Consider the following 21,692-nt stretch of genomic DNA (forward strand, 5'->3'; position numbering starts at 1 on the left):
AAATCTAATGACTTAATCTAAGCTACATCTCAAACAGAAATTCTAGTCTTTGGCACCAGGGATGGGTCCAGACTTTATATGACTGGTGGCTCATGAGGCACTGACTCATTCAGAGGTGGCAAACTACACAATAATGTCAAGGCTACTTCCTCACATAGACTGTAAAGATAATTCCTATAATAATATTATTATAATATTGTATATTATCATTATATTATATATTATTATGATTATGATTATATTATTACATTATTATTATATTATTATTATTATTATTATGATTATATTATTATATTATATTATTATTATTATTATTATTATTATTATATTATTTTTATATTATTAATATTAATTCCTCACAGGAGATAATGGAAACATTTATATCTTCTGCACTTAATTCATTAATGACACAGAAACAAGAGGTCTGTTCACAAGTCACAATTTAATGTACTTAGAAAATTGCAACTTGCAAAAATTAATTTACTGGCAATGTTTTGGGCTCGAAAAATTGCCAGTTAGTTCATTGATAATACAGCAGTGTGCATTACTTTTCTATGCATCTGCCTTATGAAATATATGTGCCAATTATTTATTTGCAATTTAAAGTATAAAAAAGATAACATGCTACATAGATATTGTAACAATTGTAATGTACTTTTAAGACATACTGTGTTGCTAAGTCACTAGAGGAGCAAAGTCACTTGCAGATGTCTGTGACCGATCTCCTGTTTTCCCTTTGCCTCGTAACTCAACAGTAACGTGAGGGTTCATGAGGTTAGGACACTATTTTGCTCATGTATGATTAAAAGGTAGCTGTAAAACTGGGCTTTGTGAGGTTGATGTGTAGTTTGTAATAAACAGCGAGAATGGTGGAAACCCCTGACACGTGTGTGTGGTTGTGCACTTTTGTCAAACTTTACTGTCTCTGACGCTCTCCAGAACATCGTGAACCAAGAGGCACGGAGCCAAACCGTTATGAGATGTAAAGAAAACTACGAGCAGCCAAAAGTAACCCAGAATAGTTTTTTGTTTATTTACACAACTTCCACCTCTATAGCCCAATCACAGTTTAGGGTTTTTTGGGTCAGCACCTGATGGCTGTGGTTGTGGCTCAGTTGGTAGAGTCGGTCACCCCCCAAACACACACACACACACACACACACACAATCAGCAACTACTGTTAATACTTCAGTGTGTGTAATTGAGCATTTATTGACATTTATTTTGAAAAACTAAACAAACAGCTTCAGGTCTCAGTCTGTGTTTGTTCGTCTGACTTCACACAGGTCTTCTGCTGCTGCAACTCTCTTTCCCTCTCCCTCTCCCTCTCTCTCTCCCTCTGTGTGTGTGTGTGTGTGTGTGTGTGTGTGTGTGTGTGTGTGTGTGTGTGTGTGTGTGTGTGTGTGTGTGTGTGTGTGTGTGTGTGTGTGTTCTTGGTTGAGCTCTGCTCCATGCTGCAGTAGACTTGTAACCAGTAACAGTTTCCTAACTGTGTGATGAAATACTTTACCTGCTTCCCTCATACTTGTGTATTCATATGAAAAGTCTTCGCTCTGCAACCCACTCACGAAACGTATTTTTGTTATCTGTTCCCAAAGTGTGTCTTGAAACGGGAAAAAGGAGTTTTAAGTACACCGCTCCGGCGGTCTGGAATCTCCTGGAGGATCTGTGTCTTTGGGAGCTGGTCTCTTAAAATCTTTTTAAAAGCAGATTGAAGGTGTTGGATGCAGATGCTTCAGGTTGTAGATGCTCTGACTGGTGACTTTCTGCTCTGTGACTCAGGAGATGTTAATCTGTTGTGTTTTATGTCTGTAACATTTTGTTGCTGCCCCACGTAGCCAGGCCACTCTTGTAAATGAGATTCTTATTCTCAATGAGGTTTCACCTGGTTAAATATATTTTAAATAAAATAAATATTTATGTGATGCATTCAAAGGACACATCTTCAACTTCTTTGTTTTATTTTTTTAAAAGATTTAAAACATTGTAAAAACCCTTTTCTCCCTGTTTCCTCTTTTCTGGTTGATGTGGTTTGTAGAAAACAGTCACTGAAATAAAAGTAGAACATAAATGTTTCCAGTACGATGTCCTGTAATCCTCTTGTTGACAGCCCATATATCGGCATATTAATGATAATATATTTTAAAGGTCACATATTCTCCTCCTCTTCTTCAGTTAAGTTAAGTGTCAGAGCTCCTCAAAACTTGTGTGAAGTTTCTTGTTCTAAATCCAATCTGATCCTGTATTTGATCATGTTTAGAAACCCCTCTATTTCAGCCCTGCTCAGAACAGGCTGTTTCTGTGTCTGTACCTTTAAAAATGTAAATGAGCTGTGTCTTACCACGCCCCCTCTCTGAAAGGGCTTGGGTGTACTTGGTACTTTCTCGCTCCATGTCCTATTGTTTACGGTGAGAAGGCAGACTCAGAGGGCAGAACAAACACCTAGCTGTGGGAGTGTCACCCACCTGCGGGAGGGGCTACTGCCCTTTGTGATGTCATGAAGGGAAAATCTCCAATCTCGCCTGTTTGAGCACACCCTCATCCCAGCCGCTTCACATTTAACTACAAACCGCCCCAATGCCTGCTGGATGTCCCAGCATGAAGAAGTCGACAAAACCATATAATTTCCTTAAACTTTTAAATTATTCTATTAAAAATCAAGCATCAAACACACGGACAAAATTGCAAAAAAAACATTGGCAACATTGGAATTTATATGAATGGGCTCCAAATAAATGAAACATGACTCCGTCCGTCAAATAACATTGTTATGACCAGCTCGCTTAGGCCATAACAGTCAAGGGACTGTTACTTTTTAGTGCCCATCTGCAATCACAGGTAGGTGTGCAGGGTCTCCTTAGCAACCAGCAGGCATACCACCACCAACCACCAGAGGGAGCCAAAACTCTGAAACATAAAATAACATCAACACCACCAAGCAAAACACCATGGTCAGGGCCGTCACAAACATAAGCTCATGTTTTCTTTTTGTCTTTTTATTTTAGCATTAATGTCACGTCATTTTTTATTTTGTACTTTCTGTCCTGTCTTCCAGATCGTGCTCCTCATGTTTACCCGCCCTGATTGTACTCACCTGCGTCACCTGAGTCAGAAACGAGGGAGAGAGAGAGTGGGGAACGACACGTGGAAAAGGAGCCACAGGTTGGACCCAAACCTAGGCCGCCTGCCCAGAGGACCACAGCCCTCACACATGGGGCACACGCACCCACCACTAGGCTGCCGGCGCCCCAACTGTCTGTGTATTTAAACCCAGTGGCGTCCCTCATGTTGCCAGTTTGTTGCATGCTCCATCGTGTCACCTTGTCCCAGAATTCTGTCCACAGAAAAGTTTTCTAGGGTTTGACCATTGTCTGATTTTTGACTGTTGCCCTTTTTTTAGCCTGCTAATATTTTTGGATTTGTTTCCCTCACTGACTGAATGCCTGTGTAATGACCTGGACTGTGTGTTAAACTCTAATTTGTATTGCAATCTGCCCATATGTGAGTGGTATTTTGGAGTCTTAAGAAACAGCTGTTGGATACCTCTATTGACAGAGGTTATTCTCTCCAAAGGAGCACCTGAATCATCCTCATGGATCTTCGTGATTGCACTTAGATGTGATGCATTTTTTGGCATTTAGGACACTAAGACTCCTGGGTATGTGATCAAAGATGGAGGGTCACTGCATTGAGCGCTCTTTCCTCATGAGCTGCACTAAGCACACCCTCAGACTGGCTGGGAGGATAGCCTCCGACCCTTTGCATGTCCTACATGAGGAGTATCAGCTCCTGCCCTCTGGGAGGCGTTTTAGGGTGCCAGACTGGAAGAGGAACAAGTACTCTTTCATTCCTCACTACATATTACTGCTGAACAAACCGTAGAGCGGAGGCAGGTCAAACCCCACCCCACACATTCCCAATCATTAACGTACCCAACCTGGGTTGCACATGGACTGTGAGCACTTTCATGGACAATCTCCTAACATTATATATTTATATATGTCACTCCTGAACTGTGAAATTAAATGTAACTTATGCTGTTTTTATGTTCGGTCTTTTGAGTGTGATGTGATCTAATGGGGTGTGAGGATTTCTGAGCTTGTAATGCAAGACAAGTTTCCATGCAAACGGATGATAACATGTTATCTAATCTTGTCTTAAATGTAATGGCGGCTCACAAAACCCCCCGTTCAAATCAGGCTGATGTTGTTCAAAGCTACAAGACAAAACGTTCCACTAAAGCAGAGGAGTAAACCCCACACCTGATATAACTCTTCACTGTGCACAGTGAGGCTTTAACATCCAAACAAAAGACAAAGAGAAAACTCAGAGCGGAGGAGGACTTTAAAATGCCATCATGTGATTTTATTCAAGTTCAGGCACAGGCACAGATCTATAATCATATTCAGATTATGAGACTGCTTTTATTTGCCTCTGGGCCAAAGTGTCATCATTGTTAAAAAGTGGAAGTTAATCAAACATGCTGATAAATCATTTCAATCATAATGTTGGACTTTACATTTCATGCAAATGGATTAGAGATGTCTAGAGGTTCACATTTATCAAGCACCACCTCAACTTTTCCAACATGAACACCACTATACGTCCCAGTGATGGACGTGGTGTGGATCTCCCCGTTACCATAGGTGCGTCTGAGGCGTGCAGTGAACGGGATGGTAAGCTTGTTCTTATGTCGCATCATATTAACAGAGCAGGATGTGTTAGGAGGGGCTGTGAACTGCACAGAAACAGTATCAGTGATACTTTCTGTTACAGTGTTATCCAAGGAGTACTGGAATGTTGTTTCAAAGCTGATCTCAATACCTCCTTCAGCAATGAAGGGGACGCCGACTGTGACAGTTGTTTTAACCCCAGATATGATAGAATAACTGAAGTCCCACCTTTGAGCCACCTGAAACGTCTTTGAGATGGTGTCTGTTCTCAGCACTGGGTGGGATTCAAGGTTCTTGAGGGTGGACACACGCATGATCTCTGTGGGATATTTTAACTTATCTAATTCATCAGTGATGTATCTGAAATTGTCAATCCCCTGTTTGACTATATTCTCACTGATGGTCAGGACCTGGTAGTCATTGTATGAATATTCATAACCATTCCAAGGCAAGTAGAGGAGTTTTTTATGAGTATCAACCTTACCAAGTCCATATGTGTTCTTCCCTACATATATGTTCTCTCCAGGGCTGGTTATCACTGAATTCTTGGGCACTGAACCACGTGAATCATCCTTCCACTCCAGGATCTCAAAGTTGTCTTTGTTCACCAGGACCTCAAACGGGAAACCAGTATATTCTGTCCCTGCGTCGGCATAGTAGCAGTAAGTACCCTTACTAGGGGAATAAAAACCAGCGTGACGGTTGTATTTGCAGACATAATCAGTACGACCAACATAATCATTGTAAATAGAAACTGCATCGTTTGGGAGAGAGTTGTTCCAGGACACCCATTCCAGGAAAGAGTCTCCATCTGGCATGACGATGGGGGATTGAACCTCGTCCTGCTGTCTGAACGTAGTCACAGTCACAAGACGAGGATCCAGTTCAACTGATGAGTCCACTGTGATGTTAGGACTGCCAATTGGATCTGATGGAGACCGAAGAAAAAAAAGGAAACAGCACTTTACTTTAATAGCAGGGTAAAAAAAAGAGTGAAAGGTTACCTTGGAGAGATGTGTCACGAACTGGCTCGAAGTAAGTGACAAAGGAAGGGTATCACACATGAAACAAGGTTTAAAGGAAGTACATTTATTATCAAACTAAAGTTGAAACAATCATAATTAGGTAAATCAGTCAAATCAGTCATGAATGCAATGTATGGATGAGTGTAGTGTTGTAGAGTGCAAACAAACGCAAACCAGTTAGTGGAGGTCTGAGAGAAAGAGAGGACAGACACAAGTTAGAGTGGAAGCCACTTATAAGCAGAGTCCTGATGGACTCAGGTGTACCCAGTTTGACTAATGGCCTTCCTGACTCCGCCTACTGTCTGCCAAGCCAGGAAGCCAAACAAATGCAGACAGAGGGCAGGATGATACAAAGAAATTGTTACCAACAATACTTTTCTTAACAATAAATGGGGGTGCAGATAGCCTAGCGGTTGTGTCGCATGCCCCATGTACAGAGGCTGTAGTCCTCGTTGCAGCGACCGTAGATTCCAATCCGATCTTTGCTTCTCTCTCCTCTCAACACTTCCTGTCTCTCTTCATCTGTCCTATCTTATAAAGATGGTTAATGTTTACCATTTCTTTGTTCTGTGTTGCTACTGATGTCCAGAGGACTGGCTGAAGACAGAGCCATCAGGGCCAGCAGCAACAACACGGTCGGCTTCATCTGTAGATGAAACAAACATCCAAACACCAAAGTCATTGTTAGTTACCAGAAGTTTATAAAATTACATTAAAGCAACTCCTAAAGAAGACTGGAGAAGACAGTGCCGAGCTATTAACACAGACAAATCTTTAATGGATCAGTCACCCAGCTTTACTGTTGTGAATATACATTTCACTGTTTTAAGTACTGGGGTCCCACAGGGCTGCGTCTTATCACCCATCCTCTTTTCCATCTATACAAATCAAATAATCTGTGGGGGGGGGCTGAACCCCTGATACCGCACAGCCTCTCTCTGGGCCTATCATGCTGGAATGGCAGGTGGTGGAACAGGTCAATGTCTTCAGGTACCTAGGCACTGAGATCGACCACCACCTGTCCTCCACACACCATTTAGACTTATCTATAAGAAAGCACCCAAGCCCAACTGTCAGGACTTTAAATTGCGGGCAGCAGAAAGGAAAGCAGTCTGCATCACTGAGGACGCTTCACATCCCCTTCACCACTCATTTCAGCTGCTCCCCTCAGGCAGCTTCAGAGGACCATTAGATATCTGTGACATTCTTAAATCATACTCCTTTGTGCTTCAGATTTACAGTTTCACTAATCCAACCAACACTTACTGATCCTGAGAGAAAAATCAAAAGTACTCACCATCACTGTGTCCATCCTTTGATGCAGCTCTGCTCACCATCAGGTTTATAAAGGGAAGATGAGTGACGCACGATGTTGGTGAACCAATCCTTTAACTACTTTGACTGGCTCTGATATCAAACAGTTAAACAGTAATGATTAACAATCTCTAAAGTAGGTTCAGTGTGATTTTCTGATCTTGTTCTCCTCCAGTGTCTACGCTGCTCAACAGAATTTTAAACTGGTTTGACAAATCGTGTTTTTTTTTAAAACAGATTTTCTTTAACAGTTATATTTAATCAGTTATGGAGTTACCAAATAACATAACAACTTGTATTATCAACTGGGGCACCAGTCGATATGTTGTCATCGACAAACAATGTGAAACTAGATGAAAACAAACATTAACTACAGAATCAACACTCTCTCTTTTTTTTAAGATTTGTTTTTGGGCATTTTGGGCCTTTATTGGAGAGAGATAGGACAGTGGATAGAGTCGGTAATCAGAGAGAGAGAGAGGGGAATGCCATGTGGGGAAGGAGCCACAGGTCGGATTGGAACCTGGGCCGCCCACTTGGAGGACTACAGCCTCCATACATGGGGCACGCGCTCTAACCACTGCTCCACCAGACATACTGTGTTGCTAAGTCACTAGAGGAGCAAAGTCACTTGCGGATGTCTGTGACCAAGTTCCTGTTTTACCTTTGCCTCGTAACTCAACAGTAACGTGAGGGTTCATGAGGTTAGGACACTATTTTGCTCATGTATGATAAAAAGGTAGCTTTAAAACCGGGGTGAGGTTGATGTGTAGTTTGTAATAAACAGCGAGAATGGTGGAAACTGTGGTGTGTGTGTGTGTGTGTGTGTGTGTGTGTGTGTGTGTGTGTGTGTGTGTGTGTGTGTGTGTGTGTGTGTGTGTGTGTGTGTGTGTGTGTGTGTGTGTGTGTGTGTGTGTGACCTGCTTCCCTCATACTTGTGTATTCATATGAAAAGTCTTCGATCTGCAACCCACTCACAGTCCATGGCTCACTGAAGTCATAAGAGAGCAAAGAGCAGGGCTGAAGTCAGCAGAGAGAAAATGGCAAAAATCTAAACCGTCCGCTGACCTCAGTGACTATAAGCAAAGACTTGTCTCATTCTCCTCCAGCCTGAAAACGGCCAAGACAACATATTATCAGAACAAGATATGCAATGCCACAGAAACAAGAAAAATATTTTCTGCTTTTAACTCACTGTTTCAACCACCTCCTCCTCCACCCTCCGATCTGTTCACACCAGACATGTTTGCCTCGTATTTTACTGAAAAGGTTGCAACCATCAGTAACCAGTTTTCTGAGCCTGACCAACTCAGCCCAAAGGCACCAACCAAAAGTGCCTCACTCGACTCATTCTCCTCTCTGACTGAGGATGAAGTCTCTAAGCTTGTGCTAGACTCTCAGCCCACCACCTGTCCTCTGGACCCAATACCATCAAGCCTCCTGCAGACCATTTCCTCTCCACTGAATGTTGCACTTAAGCATATCATCAACTCCTCTCTGTCAACGGGTGTGTTCCCCACCGCATTCAAGCAAGCTCGGGTCACCCCTCTGCTCAAAAAACCCACACTAAACCCAGCCCAGGTTGAAAACTACAGACCGGTTTCTCTTCTGCCCTTTCTGTCAAAAATACTTGAGCGCACAGTCTTTAAGCAAGTCTCTGAGTTCCTGTCCAGAAACGATCTGTTTGACCCAAATCAGTCAGGCTTTAAGCGGGGCCACTCTACTGAAACTGCACTGCTGTCAGTAACAGAATCGCTACGAGCTGCCAGAGCTGCAGGTCAGTCCTCAGTTCTATTACTGCTAGACCTGTCTGCTGCCTTTGACACAGTCAACCATCAAATCCTCCTGTCCACGCTCTCTGAACTTGGGGTCTCAGGATCTGCCCTCTGCTGGTTCGTGTCCTACCTCTCTGGGCGATCCTTTAGAGTGTCGTGGAAGGGAGAAGTGTCCAAAGCGCACAGCTTATCCACAGGGGTACCTCAAGGGTCAGTGCTTGGTCCTCTTCTCTTCTCCATATACGCAAACTCACTTGGTTCAATAATCCGCTCTCATGGCTTCTCATACCACTGCTATGCTGACGATACCCAGCTCTTCAGTCACACTCCTCATCAGTGCGACCAACATAATCAATGTCAATAGAAACTGTATTGTTTGGGAGAGAGTTGTTCCAGGTCACCCATTCCAGGAAAGAGTCTCCATGTGACATGACGGCAGACGACTGAACCTCCCTCCGCTGTCTGACCAGCCTCTGCTGTCTGAACGTAGCCACAGTCACAAGACGAGGATCCATACTGATAAGTTCACTGTGATGTTAGGACTGTCATTTCGATCTGATTCTATGAAGGAGACAGGAGAAAAAAAAGGAAACAGTACTTTGCTTTAATAGAAGGGTAAACAAAAGTCTTTAATGGATCAATCACCCAGCTTTACTGTTGTATATACTTTTCATTGTTTTAATAACTGTGGTCCAACAGGGCTGCTTCTTATCACCCATCCTCTTTTCCATATACACAAATTTCATCATTTTTCAATAAAAAAAGATAAAACCACAAATACTGGACAAAAGTTGGTGTGTCTCGTCCCTCCAAGTGAGTATTAGTTATAAATATTGATTTGAGGATAGTTGGTCATAAAACATGGAAGTTATTGAAGAAAATTGATTAAAATATGGATGTTGCCCCTATGAAACAGTAATTTATTGATGGTCCCTAAAGTCGGTCTCCATCGGCTAGGGCGAGCGCCGGGAGAGGATTTGACCATCCTCCTACCATCTCTCGTGGAGACAAGTGTGAGGTTTACGTAGCTGGCTCCAGCGTGAATGTCTGTCTAATATCCAACAAAAGGTTATTTTAGTGGAGTTATCCTTACCAGACAGACAAGACGGCTGCTTTATAAAACACAGTGTGTTGTAAGAGTGTCAATATTTGTAGACTTCACCCCGGCTGTTGCCAAGAAGCGGGCTGGTTTCGGGGAAGTGAAGCGCCTGCTGCGCGCCTGCCCGGTGGTGAAGTTTGGCCTTTGAGGACAATTTGAGGACCCGGCACTCGCGGCAGATTTAATCCAAAAATGCTTTAAACACAGTTGCCTTAAACATGGTCCACATGTTCCACGCTATGCGGCTCAACAGCTCAAGGCATTTTTGGATGAAATCTGCCGGGTCTGAAAATCTGTGAGTGGACGCTTCACTTCCCCGAAACCAGCCCGCTTCTGGGCAACAGCCGGGGTGAAGTCTGCAAATATTGACACTCTTATAACACACTGTGTGTTATAAAGCAGCCGTCTTGTCTGGCTGGTAAGGATAACTCCACTAAAATAACCTTTTTTTATGTCACTTTTCTTTAAAAACCATATCGGTAATAGTGAGTAGATACTATAGATGCCATCCTACTATAATGTTATATAATGATTCAGTTTTGCAGGATTGTACATGCACGAATGTGAGGGTGTGTATTACCCCTATTTGTTGGAGTGTTGGGGGCATAGGCGCCGATTCCGTGGGTGCTTCGGGGCCCGAGCACCCACGGAGAAAGTCGAGCACCCACGGGCACCCACTGGTAAACACCAACAAATGGCAGCTGCCAGAACAGCTTTGTTGGCGATTCTTTCCTCAATCCAGTACCTTTCATTTCAGGGATTGGCCATCTGAGGAAGCACTTATTTGTGACATGATAACCCTAATCAGAAATTCACCTAAGCGTCTCTCCTGGTTCCAAGGGTTTCAATGCAAAGACGCACCCTCTTTGCGACCTCTGTGCCCGACGCACTGGACAGTGAAGGCGGCCTCATTGCAATCCATTGCGTCTAACTACAGTGCGCTGATGGAATTTCTAGAGGACCTGTGTTTAAATGACAAAGGTGATGCAGGAGGTAAAGCCAGTGGACTTCTTCTGCACCTGCAGAAATTTAGCACCTTTTTTCCTTAAAACTCATGCTTAAATTCTTTTCTCGCATGGAAACAGTCAACGCTGCACTACAAAAACGCCAGTTACACATGCAGAGCGCAAGACAGATAGTTGACACACTCAGAAGAAGGATTCCCAGAATTTGGGGAAAACACTACTGCAGAAGCCCATGACTTGAACTTGGAAAGCCCAGCTGTGCCCAGACCAAGAAAAATCCCCCTCCGATTGGAAGATGGAGGTACGCAGCCACACAGCTTTCAGACGCCAGAAGAACTGTTCCGACAGCAGTACTTTGAGATAATGGACACAGCATCAACATCCCTGGACTGTAGATTTAGTCCATCTGCATTTAAACACTTGCCAGACGTTGAGGATTTTGTGACCGGTAAGGGCGACTGCAAAAACATCATACAGTTCCACAGGGAGGATTTGGATGAAATCAGGCTCATACTGCATCATGATATGTGCATGGATGTAGCAAAACAGTGAGGAGTTTGTTTAGGTACTTTTCAGGATGTAGTGGACTTTCTGAAAGGGGATCAGGGAGAGTACTTGAGAAACATGCTGCCAGAGATCACTAAACTTGTGAAACTCACACTGACTGTCCCTGTAACATCCTGCACTTCAGAAAGGTCATTTTCCAGCCTGCGGCGCCTGAAGACCTATCTTCGATCCACAATGGGGCAAGTGCGACTGAACCATGTTGCTATACTGAACTGTCACAAGACTTTGACATGAAATAGTAACTTAGACATAATCGCAGACCAATTCATTAAGCGCACGGTTACAAGGGGCAACACTTTCCTGATCAGGAATTAACAGCACAGTGACAAAAATGTACGGCCTTTGTGTTGATGTAACCGGCTGTGTATGACTGCATGTGCTTTGATCTTTTGCAATGTCGTGCTTATTATAATGTGTTTGACTTGTTAATAGTGGGCCTCTTACCTTTACTGTTAGGTTATTGTTTTAATGGATTTATACTGTAGTGCTTTGTAATATAGTTGGTGTCGGAGTTGTATCCTCAGGTGAGCCTTTTTACTGCAGTTTTGGTGGCAATGATTTGCTAGTTTGTGTCGCTTGTTAAAGTTTTTATTTTTCTGATTAAGAGCTTCGTAGTGATCATTTCATTAGCATAGTGAATAAAGATCAGGTGGAGCAGGTGCTGAAAAGTGCGTGCTTTATAGTTGAACGGACTTTCAGCACCACGGGCAGCGTCACATTCAGGTGCGCTTATAGGCCTATTTTCCGGCTTGGAATAGCCTAGCCTATATGTCTGTGGATTTTTTTGTTTTTGTTCATGTGAGCCTTTGGCTTTATTGAGTAGCATTGAGTATTACTTTCCGTGTAGTGCAGTGTATGTGTATGTGTGTATTTGATCTTCGAGGCTTAAATACAGGTTGATGATGATGATGATTTGTTTATGCGTGTGTCCGTGTGTGTGTGTGCGTTCATGTCCGTCGTTGCTGCAGCCTATATGGAGGTTTCAAAATGCATGCATTTAAATGCTTAAATAATTTTTTTTTTTAAAGTCACGTTTGGTGTTGGGCACCCACCAGCATGAACATAAATTGGCGCCTATGGGGCAGTTATTTGTGTCAGATGGCCTCAGGCTTTAAAGTTTTACAACCAGCTTTACATCTGAAGGAGTTAATATTCATGTATAAGTCGGCTTTTTTTAAGTGACTGAGTTGGAGGCCAATTTGTCTCTATTTGTTTTCTTAGTTGATATTTTCACAGTGGTCACACATTTCAGGTAGCAAAGAGTAAAGGTAAGAATGTTTTGCTCTAGGTTTTCTGTCTATCAAGGTATTTGCTTGCATCTCAGTTGGGGGGATGCTTCGGCATTGGGGGGGTGTGGGGAAAGGAGCTCTTTGCTCTTTTTGCTCTTCATTTTTAAAAAGTCCTTATATGTTTCTTGTTGTGCTTTTTTGTTTGAATTTTCTATTTGAATCTAAAACTGAAGGGTCAACCATGATTATTTGTTCATATTGTGCCTTAACACGTCCTCTTTTTCTTAACACATGACTCAGCCTGCTGTGATGCTTCCGGCGGGGGCTGGCTGTCTTAATTTTCTCACCTGGAACTGCAGGGGTATCAATAATCCAGTTAAACGCAGTATTCATCATCTTCATCTAATGAAGGCTCACATCGTATTTCTCCAAGAAAGTCATCTTAAGGTATCACAACACTCAAGTCTTAGGTGCAGGTGGGTGGGTCAGGTGTTCCATTCCTCATTTCAGAATAGGGCAAGGGATGTGGCTATTTTAATTCATAAATCAATACCCTTTACTTGCTCTAATGTTATTGCTGACCGTAATGGTAGGTACGTCATTGTCAGTGGTACACTATTCTCCACTAAGGTACTTCTAGTTAACGTCTATGCCCCCAACTGGGATGATAGGGATTTTTTCAAATCAGTGTTTTCTTTGCTGCCTGATATGTCCTCTCATATGTTGATATTAGGTGGTGACTTTAATTGCTGGCTGGCTCCTCATTGGACAGATCTTCCTCCAAATTTACAGCTGTTTCAACCACAGCGAAGGTTATTTGAAATTTTATGTCAGAATTGACAATTTCAGACCCTTGGAGAGTTTTTCTACCCCACTTTTGTGGTGTTGTTTGTCATTCCCTGTCTGTTTAATCCTCATGTGTCTCTCTCCTGTCTGTGTGAGTTTGGTGGGCAGGGTTCAAGTTCTCAGGCGGCACCAGGTGCAGCTAGTTGGTCATCAGGATCTCTACTACAAAGACTTCCCTCTGCTTCACCTCGCCGCCAGATTGTTTCACCAGCTCGCGTGGTATTGTACTCTCTTGGCTTCTCTGTGATTACTAGTTCTCGTTGTGATAGCTTGTGTAGCTAACCCCTTTTTTCTTCTCTGCCTTGCATCAGATAGCTGTTTGTGTTTCTTGCTTCACCTCACCTGTGCTTTTGGGACACCACACTGGGATCACGGACACTGCCACTGGGAAACTCGCACTACCCCTCCTCCTTGCACTTTTTGAGTCACTTTTGGAAATAAAGCTTTTTGTTATCAACTTGATCCTGCCTATCTGAGTCGTGCTTTTGGGTCCAGAATTTGTACTATCCATAACATATTCTTTCTTTTCTCCAGTCCATCACAGTTTTACTAGAATAGACTACTTCCTAGGGGGTGATGGACTCCTCCAATGTATATCTAATTGTTCTCATAACCCAATAGTTATTTCTGATCATGCCCCTGTCATTTTGGAAATTGCCTTTCCAGCTGCAGATTGTTCCAGACAACCTTGGCGGTTCAACACATAGACGCTAAGCAATGAATCTTTTGTGAAGTTTGTCTCGGAACGAGCGATGGTTGTGGGGACGATACAGTCCAGACTATCTAAAATTTACAAAGATTTGAGCCCTCACTGTTTGAGATGTACTCAGTCATCTGCAAATCACACTCACATGATTTGGTCTTGCCCTTCCCTAGCCATTTTTTGGGTAACTATTTTGAACACAATTTCAGAAATAAGCAGTACCAAGATTGACCCTCACCCCTTTAATGCTTTATTTGGTGTTCCCTCCCCAGCTTTACAATTGGCCAAATAGAAGAAGGATTTGATAGCCTTTGTCACATTGTTGGCAAGAAGACTTATTTTGCTCAGATGGAAATCCCCTGCTCCTCCTTCGTATGGAAATTGGATTCACTCTGTATTAAGTTGTGTAAAGTTGAAGAAAATTAGACACACTCTAAGAGGGTCTCTAAACAAATTCAATGCAATGTGGTCCCACTTCTTTTCTTATGTTAGGCGTCTACATTTCCCTGCGGTTCCAGAGTGATGTTTAAGCACAGGTATTTGTGTATTAGACTATGCTGTATGTATGTGGATCTATATTTGTAAGCTTATTTATTATTTCTTGCACCTACTAGTGCAGGAGGCAGGATTTTTAGAATACAATAGAATTACTAATTTGGGGTACGTGTGTGGCAATTAAAATCTTATAGACTGCGGTATATGTTTTTTTTCTAAATCGGGTTGACCTGTAATTGATCATCTATATAAATGATCTGGGGTTTTTTTTGTATTTTTATAATATATACTTTTTAGTATTTATTTATTCATTACCTTAATTTTCTTAAGATGTTTTTTATTTGGTCTTCATTCTGTTTTAAATGTCTGTTGCTTTCAATGCAAATAATGTTCCTCTGCATAAAAATTCACAAGTGCAATTATTGTTACTATTATGCTTGCTGAAAAAGAAAAAAAAGTGTTCTGCTTTCATCATTTTCACGCAGGCTGGTCTCGAACTCGTTAATTTACGAGATTATACTTGTACATTTACGAATTTAATCTCGTAAATTTACGACTTTATTCTTGTATAATTTTCGATTACACATATATAAATGTGTGTGTGTGTGTGTGTGTGTGTGTGTGTGTGTGTGTGTGTGTGTGTGTGTGTGTGTGTGTGTGTGTGTGTGTGTGTGTGTGTGTGTATGAGAGAGAGAGACAGAGGGGGAGAGAAAACAAGATGCTCTCTGAGCTGAGTTCAGTAACTGTTACTTAAACACCAGAAAGCCAGTGGCCAGAGGGACAGAGAGCAAGAAAGCTGTGGAAGCCTGGCTTAATGCCCCTCCACTCAGGTGAAGCTCATCTGCAATCACAGGTAGGTGGGCGGGGTCTCCTTACCAACCAGCAGGCATACCACCACCAACCACCAGAGGGAACCAAAACTCTGAAACATAAAAGAACATCAACACTACCACGCAAAACACCATCGTCAGGGCCATCACAAACATAAGGTCATGTTTTCTTTTTATTATTATTAAATTATCTTTATTGGTTTTTCAAGCAATCAAAGGAGAAACACACATTGACATCACACATTATTCAAAACAGTCAACACCCCCCCCCCCCCTTCCCCCCTTCCCCCCTTGATGAAAAGGCCAAAGCACGGACACCAAATATTGCCAACCGGGCACCGGATCAATGTCCTTATTACACATGTACGAAAATGTCTCAAAAATCCTATTCCAAAATTTTTTCATCCCTGGGCATGACCAGAAAGTGTGAAAAAGAGTTGTTGGGTCCCTGTTACACCGTTGACAGGTTGGGTCAATTTCAGGAAAAAGTTTGGCAAGTCTGGTCCTTGATAAGTGAAGTCTGTGAATTATTTTAAACTGAATAACATTATTTCTGACACAAATAGAGGCTGAGTGGATCCCAGCAACAGCTGATTTCCAGGTTTCTTCGAAGCGTCTTTCGCCAAAATCATCCTCCCACTTTGACTTTAAATGGTTCAAGCTGGGCGAGGCTGTCGACAGTAAGATGTCATATACTTGCGATATAGAATTATACTCAGAAGGGCCTTCACGGATACAATCCTCTAACCAGCTGATGGGGGTTAGAGAAGGGAATGTTGTAAAATTCTTCATAACAAAATCCCTGATCTGAAGGTACCGAAAGAAATGAGACTGTGGAATACCAAAACCTCTTACTATCTGAGACATGAAAATATTATCTTTGAACAGATCTGACACCTTGCTCAAGCCCTTTCTAGACCATTGCAGGAATGCTGCATCTAGCATTGATGGTTTAAAAAGTGGATTATTGGTGAGTGGCATTCAGCAAAGGGCTTGCTTTAACCCTAAGTGGGTCATACACTGTGACCATATCTTTAGAGAGCCTTTAATGAGAGGGTTACCTGCCCCTTTAAAATTGATAGGTAATGGGGAGCAGACTAAAGAGCCCAAGTTTGTTGGGTCATTGAGGCGTCTTTCCATGTTCACCCACTCCGGACTACCATGATCCTCTGGCACTGAAATCCAATGAGCTATTTTGTGTACATTAGCTGCCCAGTAGTATAACATGACATTGGGAATACCAAACCCCCCCTCTTCCCTCCGACGCTGAAGAAAGATCCTTTTCACTCTGGGGGTAGTTTTATTCCACAAAAAGGAATTTATATATTTATCAAACTCCTTAAAAAAAAGCTTTTGATATAAAAACGGTATCGTTTGAAACAAGAATAAAAATCTAGGCAAAACTGACATTTTTACAGAGTTTATTCTCCCTGCTAGAGAAATAGGGAGGGAGCACCATCGTTGGAGGTCTACTTTAGCTCTATCAAGGGCAGCTTTGAAATTGTATTTAAAGAGGTCCCTGTATTTTCTGGTAACTGTTACTCCAAGATACGTAGAGTTATCACAGCTCACTTTAAATGGGTATATACCTGTTCTGGCAGGCCGTCAACCAACTATCTTGAGGAGCCTAAGAGGGCTCAAGAGCTCCCAGGAAAGTAGGTGGTTAGTGACTGAGATTTACAGATCGATACATGCAGTAATATGATGTACTGTATATGCACAGAGAGAGAGAGAGAGAGAAGAGAGAGAGAGAGAGAGAGAGAGAGAGAGAGAGAGAGAGAGAGAGGAGCTCAAGCCTATAGCAGCATAACTAAGAGCTGGTCTACACCAGCACTAACTATAAGATTTATCAAAAAGGAAAGTTTTAAGTCTATTCTTAAAAATACAGACTGTGTCTGCCACCCGGACCCCGACTGGAAGGCGGTTCCAGAGGAGAGGAGCCCGATAACTGAAGGCTTTACCCCCCATAGTACACTTAGAGACTGTAGGTACCACCAGCAGGCCTGCACTCCAGGACCGCAACGCTCTCGAGGGACAGTACGGCACTAGTAGCTCCTTAAGATAAGATGGTGCCTGGCCATTTAGAGCTTTGTAAGTGAGAAGAAGGATCTTGAATTCTATTCCAGACTGTATAGGGAGCCAGTGCAGAGAAGCCAACACAGGAGTGATGTGGTCCCTTTTCCTAGTTCTAGTCAGTACACGAGCTGCAGCGTTCTGGACCAGTTGAAGAGTCTTTAGAGACTTGCCAGAGCACCCTGACAAAAGAGAATTACAATAATCCAGTCTGGAGGTAACAAATGCATGAACTAGTTTTTCTGCATCATTTTGCGACAGGATATTCCTGATCTTGGATATATTACGAAGGTGAAAATAGGCTGTTCTTGAAATTTGCCTGATGTGAGAGCTAAAAGACATATCTTGATCAAATAGAACTCCTAGATTCCTAACAGTGGTGCTAGATGCCAGGCTGATGTCACTAAGGACAGTCAAATCACTAGAAAAAGTATCTCTGAGGTTTTTAGGGCCTAGCACAATAACTTCAGGCTTGTCTGAGTTAAGCAGCAAAACATTTCTGGTCATCCAGGTCATAATGTCATTAAGGCATGTTTCTAGCTTACATAACTGACTGGTGCCATCGGGCTTCATTGATACATAAAGCTGAGTATCATCTGCATAACAATGAAACTGTATGGAGTGTTTCCTCATAATATTTCCCAGAGGAAGCATATATATAATGTAAAGAGAATTGGTTCAAGCACTGAACCTTGTGGGACTCCATGGCAAACGTTGGTGTGCATAGAGGACTCATCATTAACATGTACAAACTGAGATCGGTCTGATAAGTAGGATTCAAACCAACTTAAAGCAGTCCCTGTAATTCTAAGTAAATGTTCTAGTCTGTATAATAGGATCTGATGGTCAATGGTGTCAAAAGCAGCACTAAGATCTAACAAGACGAGCACAGAGAGAAGTCCCCTGTCTGAAGCCTGTCGTTTGTAACTCTAACTAGTGCAGTCTCAGTGCTATGGTGGACTCTAAATCCTGACTGAAACTCCTCAAATAAACTGTTGTCATGGAGAAAGTCACACAGCTGATTAGCTAGAGTTCCTGAATCTAGAGTAGGTTTTTTGAGTATAGGTTTGATTACCGCTACTTTAAATGCCTGGGGTTCATAGCCTGCCAGTAAAGACATATTGATCATATCTAATATAGAGTTGCTAACTAAGGGAAAAACTTCCTTAAACAGCTTGGTTGGGATTGGGTCCAAAAGACAGGTTGACGGTTTCGACGCAGAAATAATTGAATTTAGCTCTGAAAGGTCGATTGGAGAAAAACAGTTGAGACTAATATATGGTCCTGGAACTGTCTCTGCCGTATCAGACGTATCTGCACCAGGTAAGGGCAGTCATTACTGCTGAGGGCTAGAGGAATACAAGGCTCAATGGAGCCATGACTCTCTGTCAGCCTGGCTACAGTGCTGAAAAGGTATCTAGGATGGCTTTTGTTTTCCTCGATTAGAGAGGAGCAGCTCGAGCATGACGTAGAGCCTTCATATACTCTACATTCAAAGTCTACACTCTACATTTGGTAGAGTGACTTTGTCCAGAAATATAGGTGCTTATAAAAAGATTTAAACTGCTCATTAATCTCACGTTGGCCAATTGTTACGTTACCATCCGCTGTCTCAATCTCTGAAATATATGCTGTCGCTTCTGCCTGTTTTAACTGGTGAGAAAGTAACCTATGTGCCCTCTCTCCAGATTCGTAGCATTTAAATCTGGATTTTAAATAGAGTTCTTCTGCCTTACCCGTAGACAAATTATCAAATTCAGTTTGCCACCTGATCCTCTCTTTATATAGATCCGCTGTAGGCGAAGCTGCATGTTTTATGTATCTATTTTGTTAATTAAAGAAGTTAGCTCTTCCAAGCGTTGTGCCTTTCTTTTGTTCATACTTGCTGTATATGCTATTATCTGTCCTCTGAGGTATGCCTTCATTGTCTCCCATAGATTACCCCTACTGGTGTCTGGTGTATCATTAGTTTCCAAAAAGAAATCTATCTGGTTGGATAGAAATTAAACAAACTCCTCGTCAGAAAGCAAAAGGGTGTTCATCCTCCACAAACATCTAGAAGAAACATTATCCAGGAAGCAAAGTGACAAAACCACCGCACTATGGTCTGAGATTACTATTTCCCTGACATTGCAAGAATTAACTAGGGGCATGAGTCTATTACCTAAGAGGAAGAAGTCAATCCTCAAGTAAGATTGGTGCGCAGATGAGAAAAACGTGTAAAATCTGGAGGTGGGTTTTTTTTAAACTACAGGGATCAACTAAACCATAAGCTTGAAGTAATGAATTGATATATTGTGCTGAGTTAGACATAATTCTACTGGTAGGACAACGTTCTTGAAGCCAAAATACGCCGCTTAGGGGCGCTTCCATCTTGCGATTTTGACGTCATTTGGAGCCAGAGTCTGCGCAGTAGAGTCCGGGGGGAGGAGCCCTGGTAACACGCCCCGCCCACTTAGCGTACTGCCCTGATGACTTACGCAGCCCAGCTACGCTGAAAGCGCTCTGCCGGTCTACGATGAAGAAATGTGTAAGTACAACAAACCGCCGTATTCAAAGTCTAATATTTAAACACAGTGTTTTAAAAAATCCAGTTATTTTGATCATTATTGAAAACACATGGGCTGGTTTTAACGAAATCATTCTATATTTAAGCTATATTTAAGCTAGGTTAGCACCACAGACCGTAGACTACAGGTGGTAAGATATGTTGTATTCTGTTAGAAACTGATAGTCTGCAATGTGATTCAAGTCTGCTTTTCTAATATATTTAAATGAACAGTAAATCAATTGTTTTTGTGTCTTCATTTAGGCAAAGAAAAGATAAAAGCTGGTCTGACATCTTCCACAGAGGTGAAGTGTAAGTTAAAATCATCTGTTAAAAGTTTATATCCTGTGATTTTTATTTAAGTTTCATAAGAGGATTGTCAAAACAAGCTGTTGTTAACAATACAGTCTTCTAAAATAAAAATCACACTGAGTCATACACCAGCTAAATGTTAAATAGAAAGGTGATGTTTTCTTTTCCATTTTACAATCAACAGAACCTAAAAATGACTCATTTCAACCTTCATCTGCACACCTGTTACAGAGGTCAGGCTGGGGTCTCTTAGTTTGAAGGAACCTCCTCCTTTTATCACCTGTGCCAGATGCCCTGCTCATCCACTGTGGGAGAAATGACCTTACACCAGCAGCTCTCCCAGATGAAGAGTCCTCTCTGCCATCACCCAGAGGAGCTGATCGACGTCTGAAGAAGGTGGACAGAGTCTGGTGCTTTGTGACAGTGAACAGTGAGAAGGCTACCATAGTCATCCTCAGATAAAACACAGAGATCCAGGTCAATATTTAATTTATTTTTCTTTACATGATGTTGCCCTGTGTTTGAAAGGCCAGATGCTGGAGGGTTGTGTTGGATTTGCTTTTCCATCATATTTTAACAGTCAAACAATCATCCAGGATCTCTTTACTTTATTTGATTTTTGTTTGGATTTCTTTGTTAAATTATGTTTTATACTTTCTCTTATGTCCCAGCAGTTTGACCTGATGGTCTCCCTTACTTCCACATGGTTAATGAAGCCAGGGGTTGTTTATTGAAGATTTTTTTTTTTCATAAAATGTTTAAATAAACTTTTTTTAAATCTGATATGACTGTTTCTGATTAACTGGAGTACAACAACGTGTTGGTCACAGTAAAATCATTTAGCAGTTAAGTTTATAGCTCACATTTGAAAAGGCCTTGAACTGACATTAATTTCTTCTTGACCAACAACAGCAAAGCTAACAGACGAGCTCAGCTTGTCACAGCCGGGCTCGTCTGAGATAAATGGCTTTCAAACTTATTTAATATTAAACATTTAAAGCCAATAAGCATAGCAAGATACGTATGAGATTCCATTTCCATTTATTCAATCACAGACTTGTCAAACAGTCTGGCATGTTGTGCTGCTGTTTTCAAGAGTTAATAACTGAAGAGAAGAAGACCATCGAGAGAGGACAGGAAACACTCAGGGGACGAGTCCTCCATGTTGTCGGGGGACGAGTCCTCCACGTTGCCGGGGGACGAGTCCTCCACGTTGCCGGGGGACGAGTCCTCCACGT

At 42.1% G+C, this 21,692-nt stretch overlaps 1 protein-coding gene across 1 annotated transcript; it reads right to left on the reverse strand.

The window, feature by feature from the left end:
- Positions 1–4,336: 4,336 nt before the first annotated feature.
- On the reverse strand, positions 4,337–6,344 carry LOC110004881 (natterin-3-like). The gene is made up of 2 exons (XM_029282913.2): positions 6,254–6,344; positions 4,337–5,601 (listed from the first exon to the last, which is right to left on the reverse strand). The coding sequence occupies exons 1-2, from the start codon at positions 6,342–6,344 to the stop codon at positions 4,523–4,525; spliced, it is 1,170 nt and encodes a 389-aa protein (XP_029138746.2). The 3' UTR covers positions 4,337–4,522.
- Positions 6,345–21,692: the final 15,348 nt, after the last annotated feature.

The sequence above is a fragment of the Labrus bergylta genome, chromosome 2 (genome assembly GCF_963930695.1).
Source record: "Labrus bergylta chromosome 2, fLabBer1.1, whole genome shotgun sequence".
Classification (NCBI taxonomy): Eukaryota; Metazoa; Chordata; class Actinopteri; order Labriformes; family Labridae; genus Labrus; species Labrus bergylta.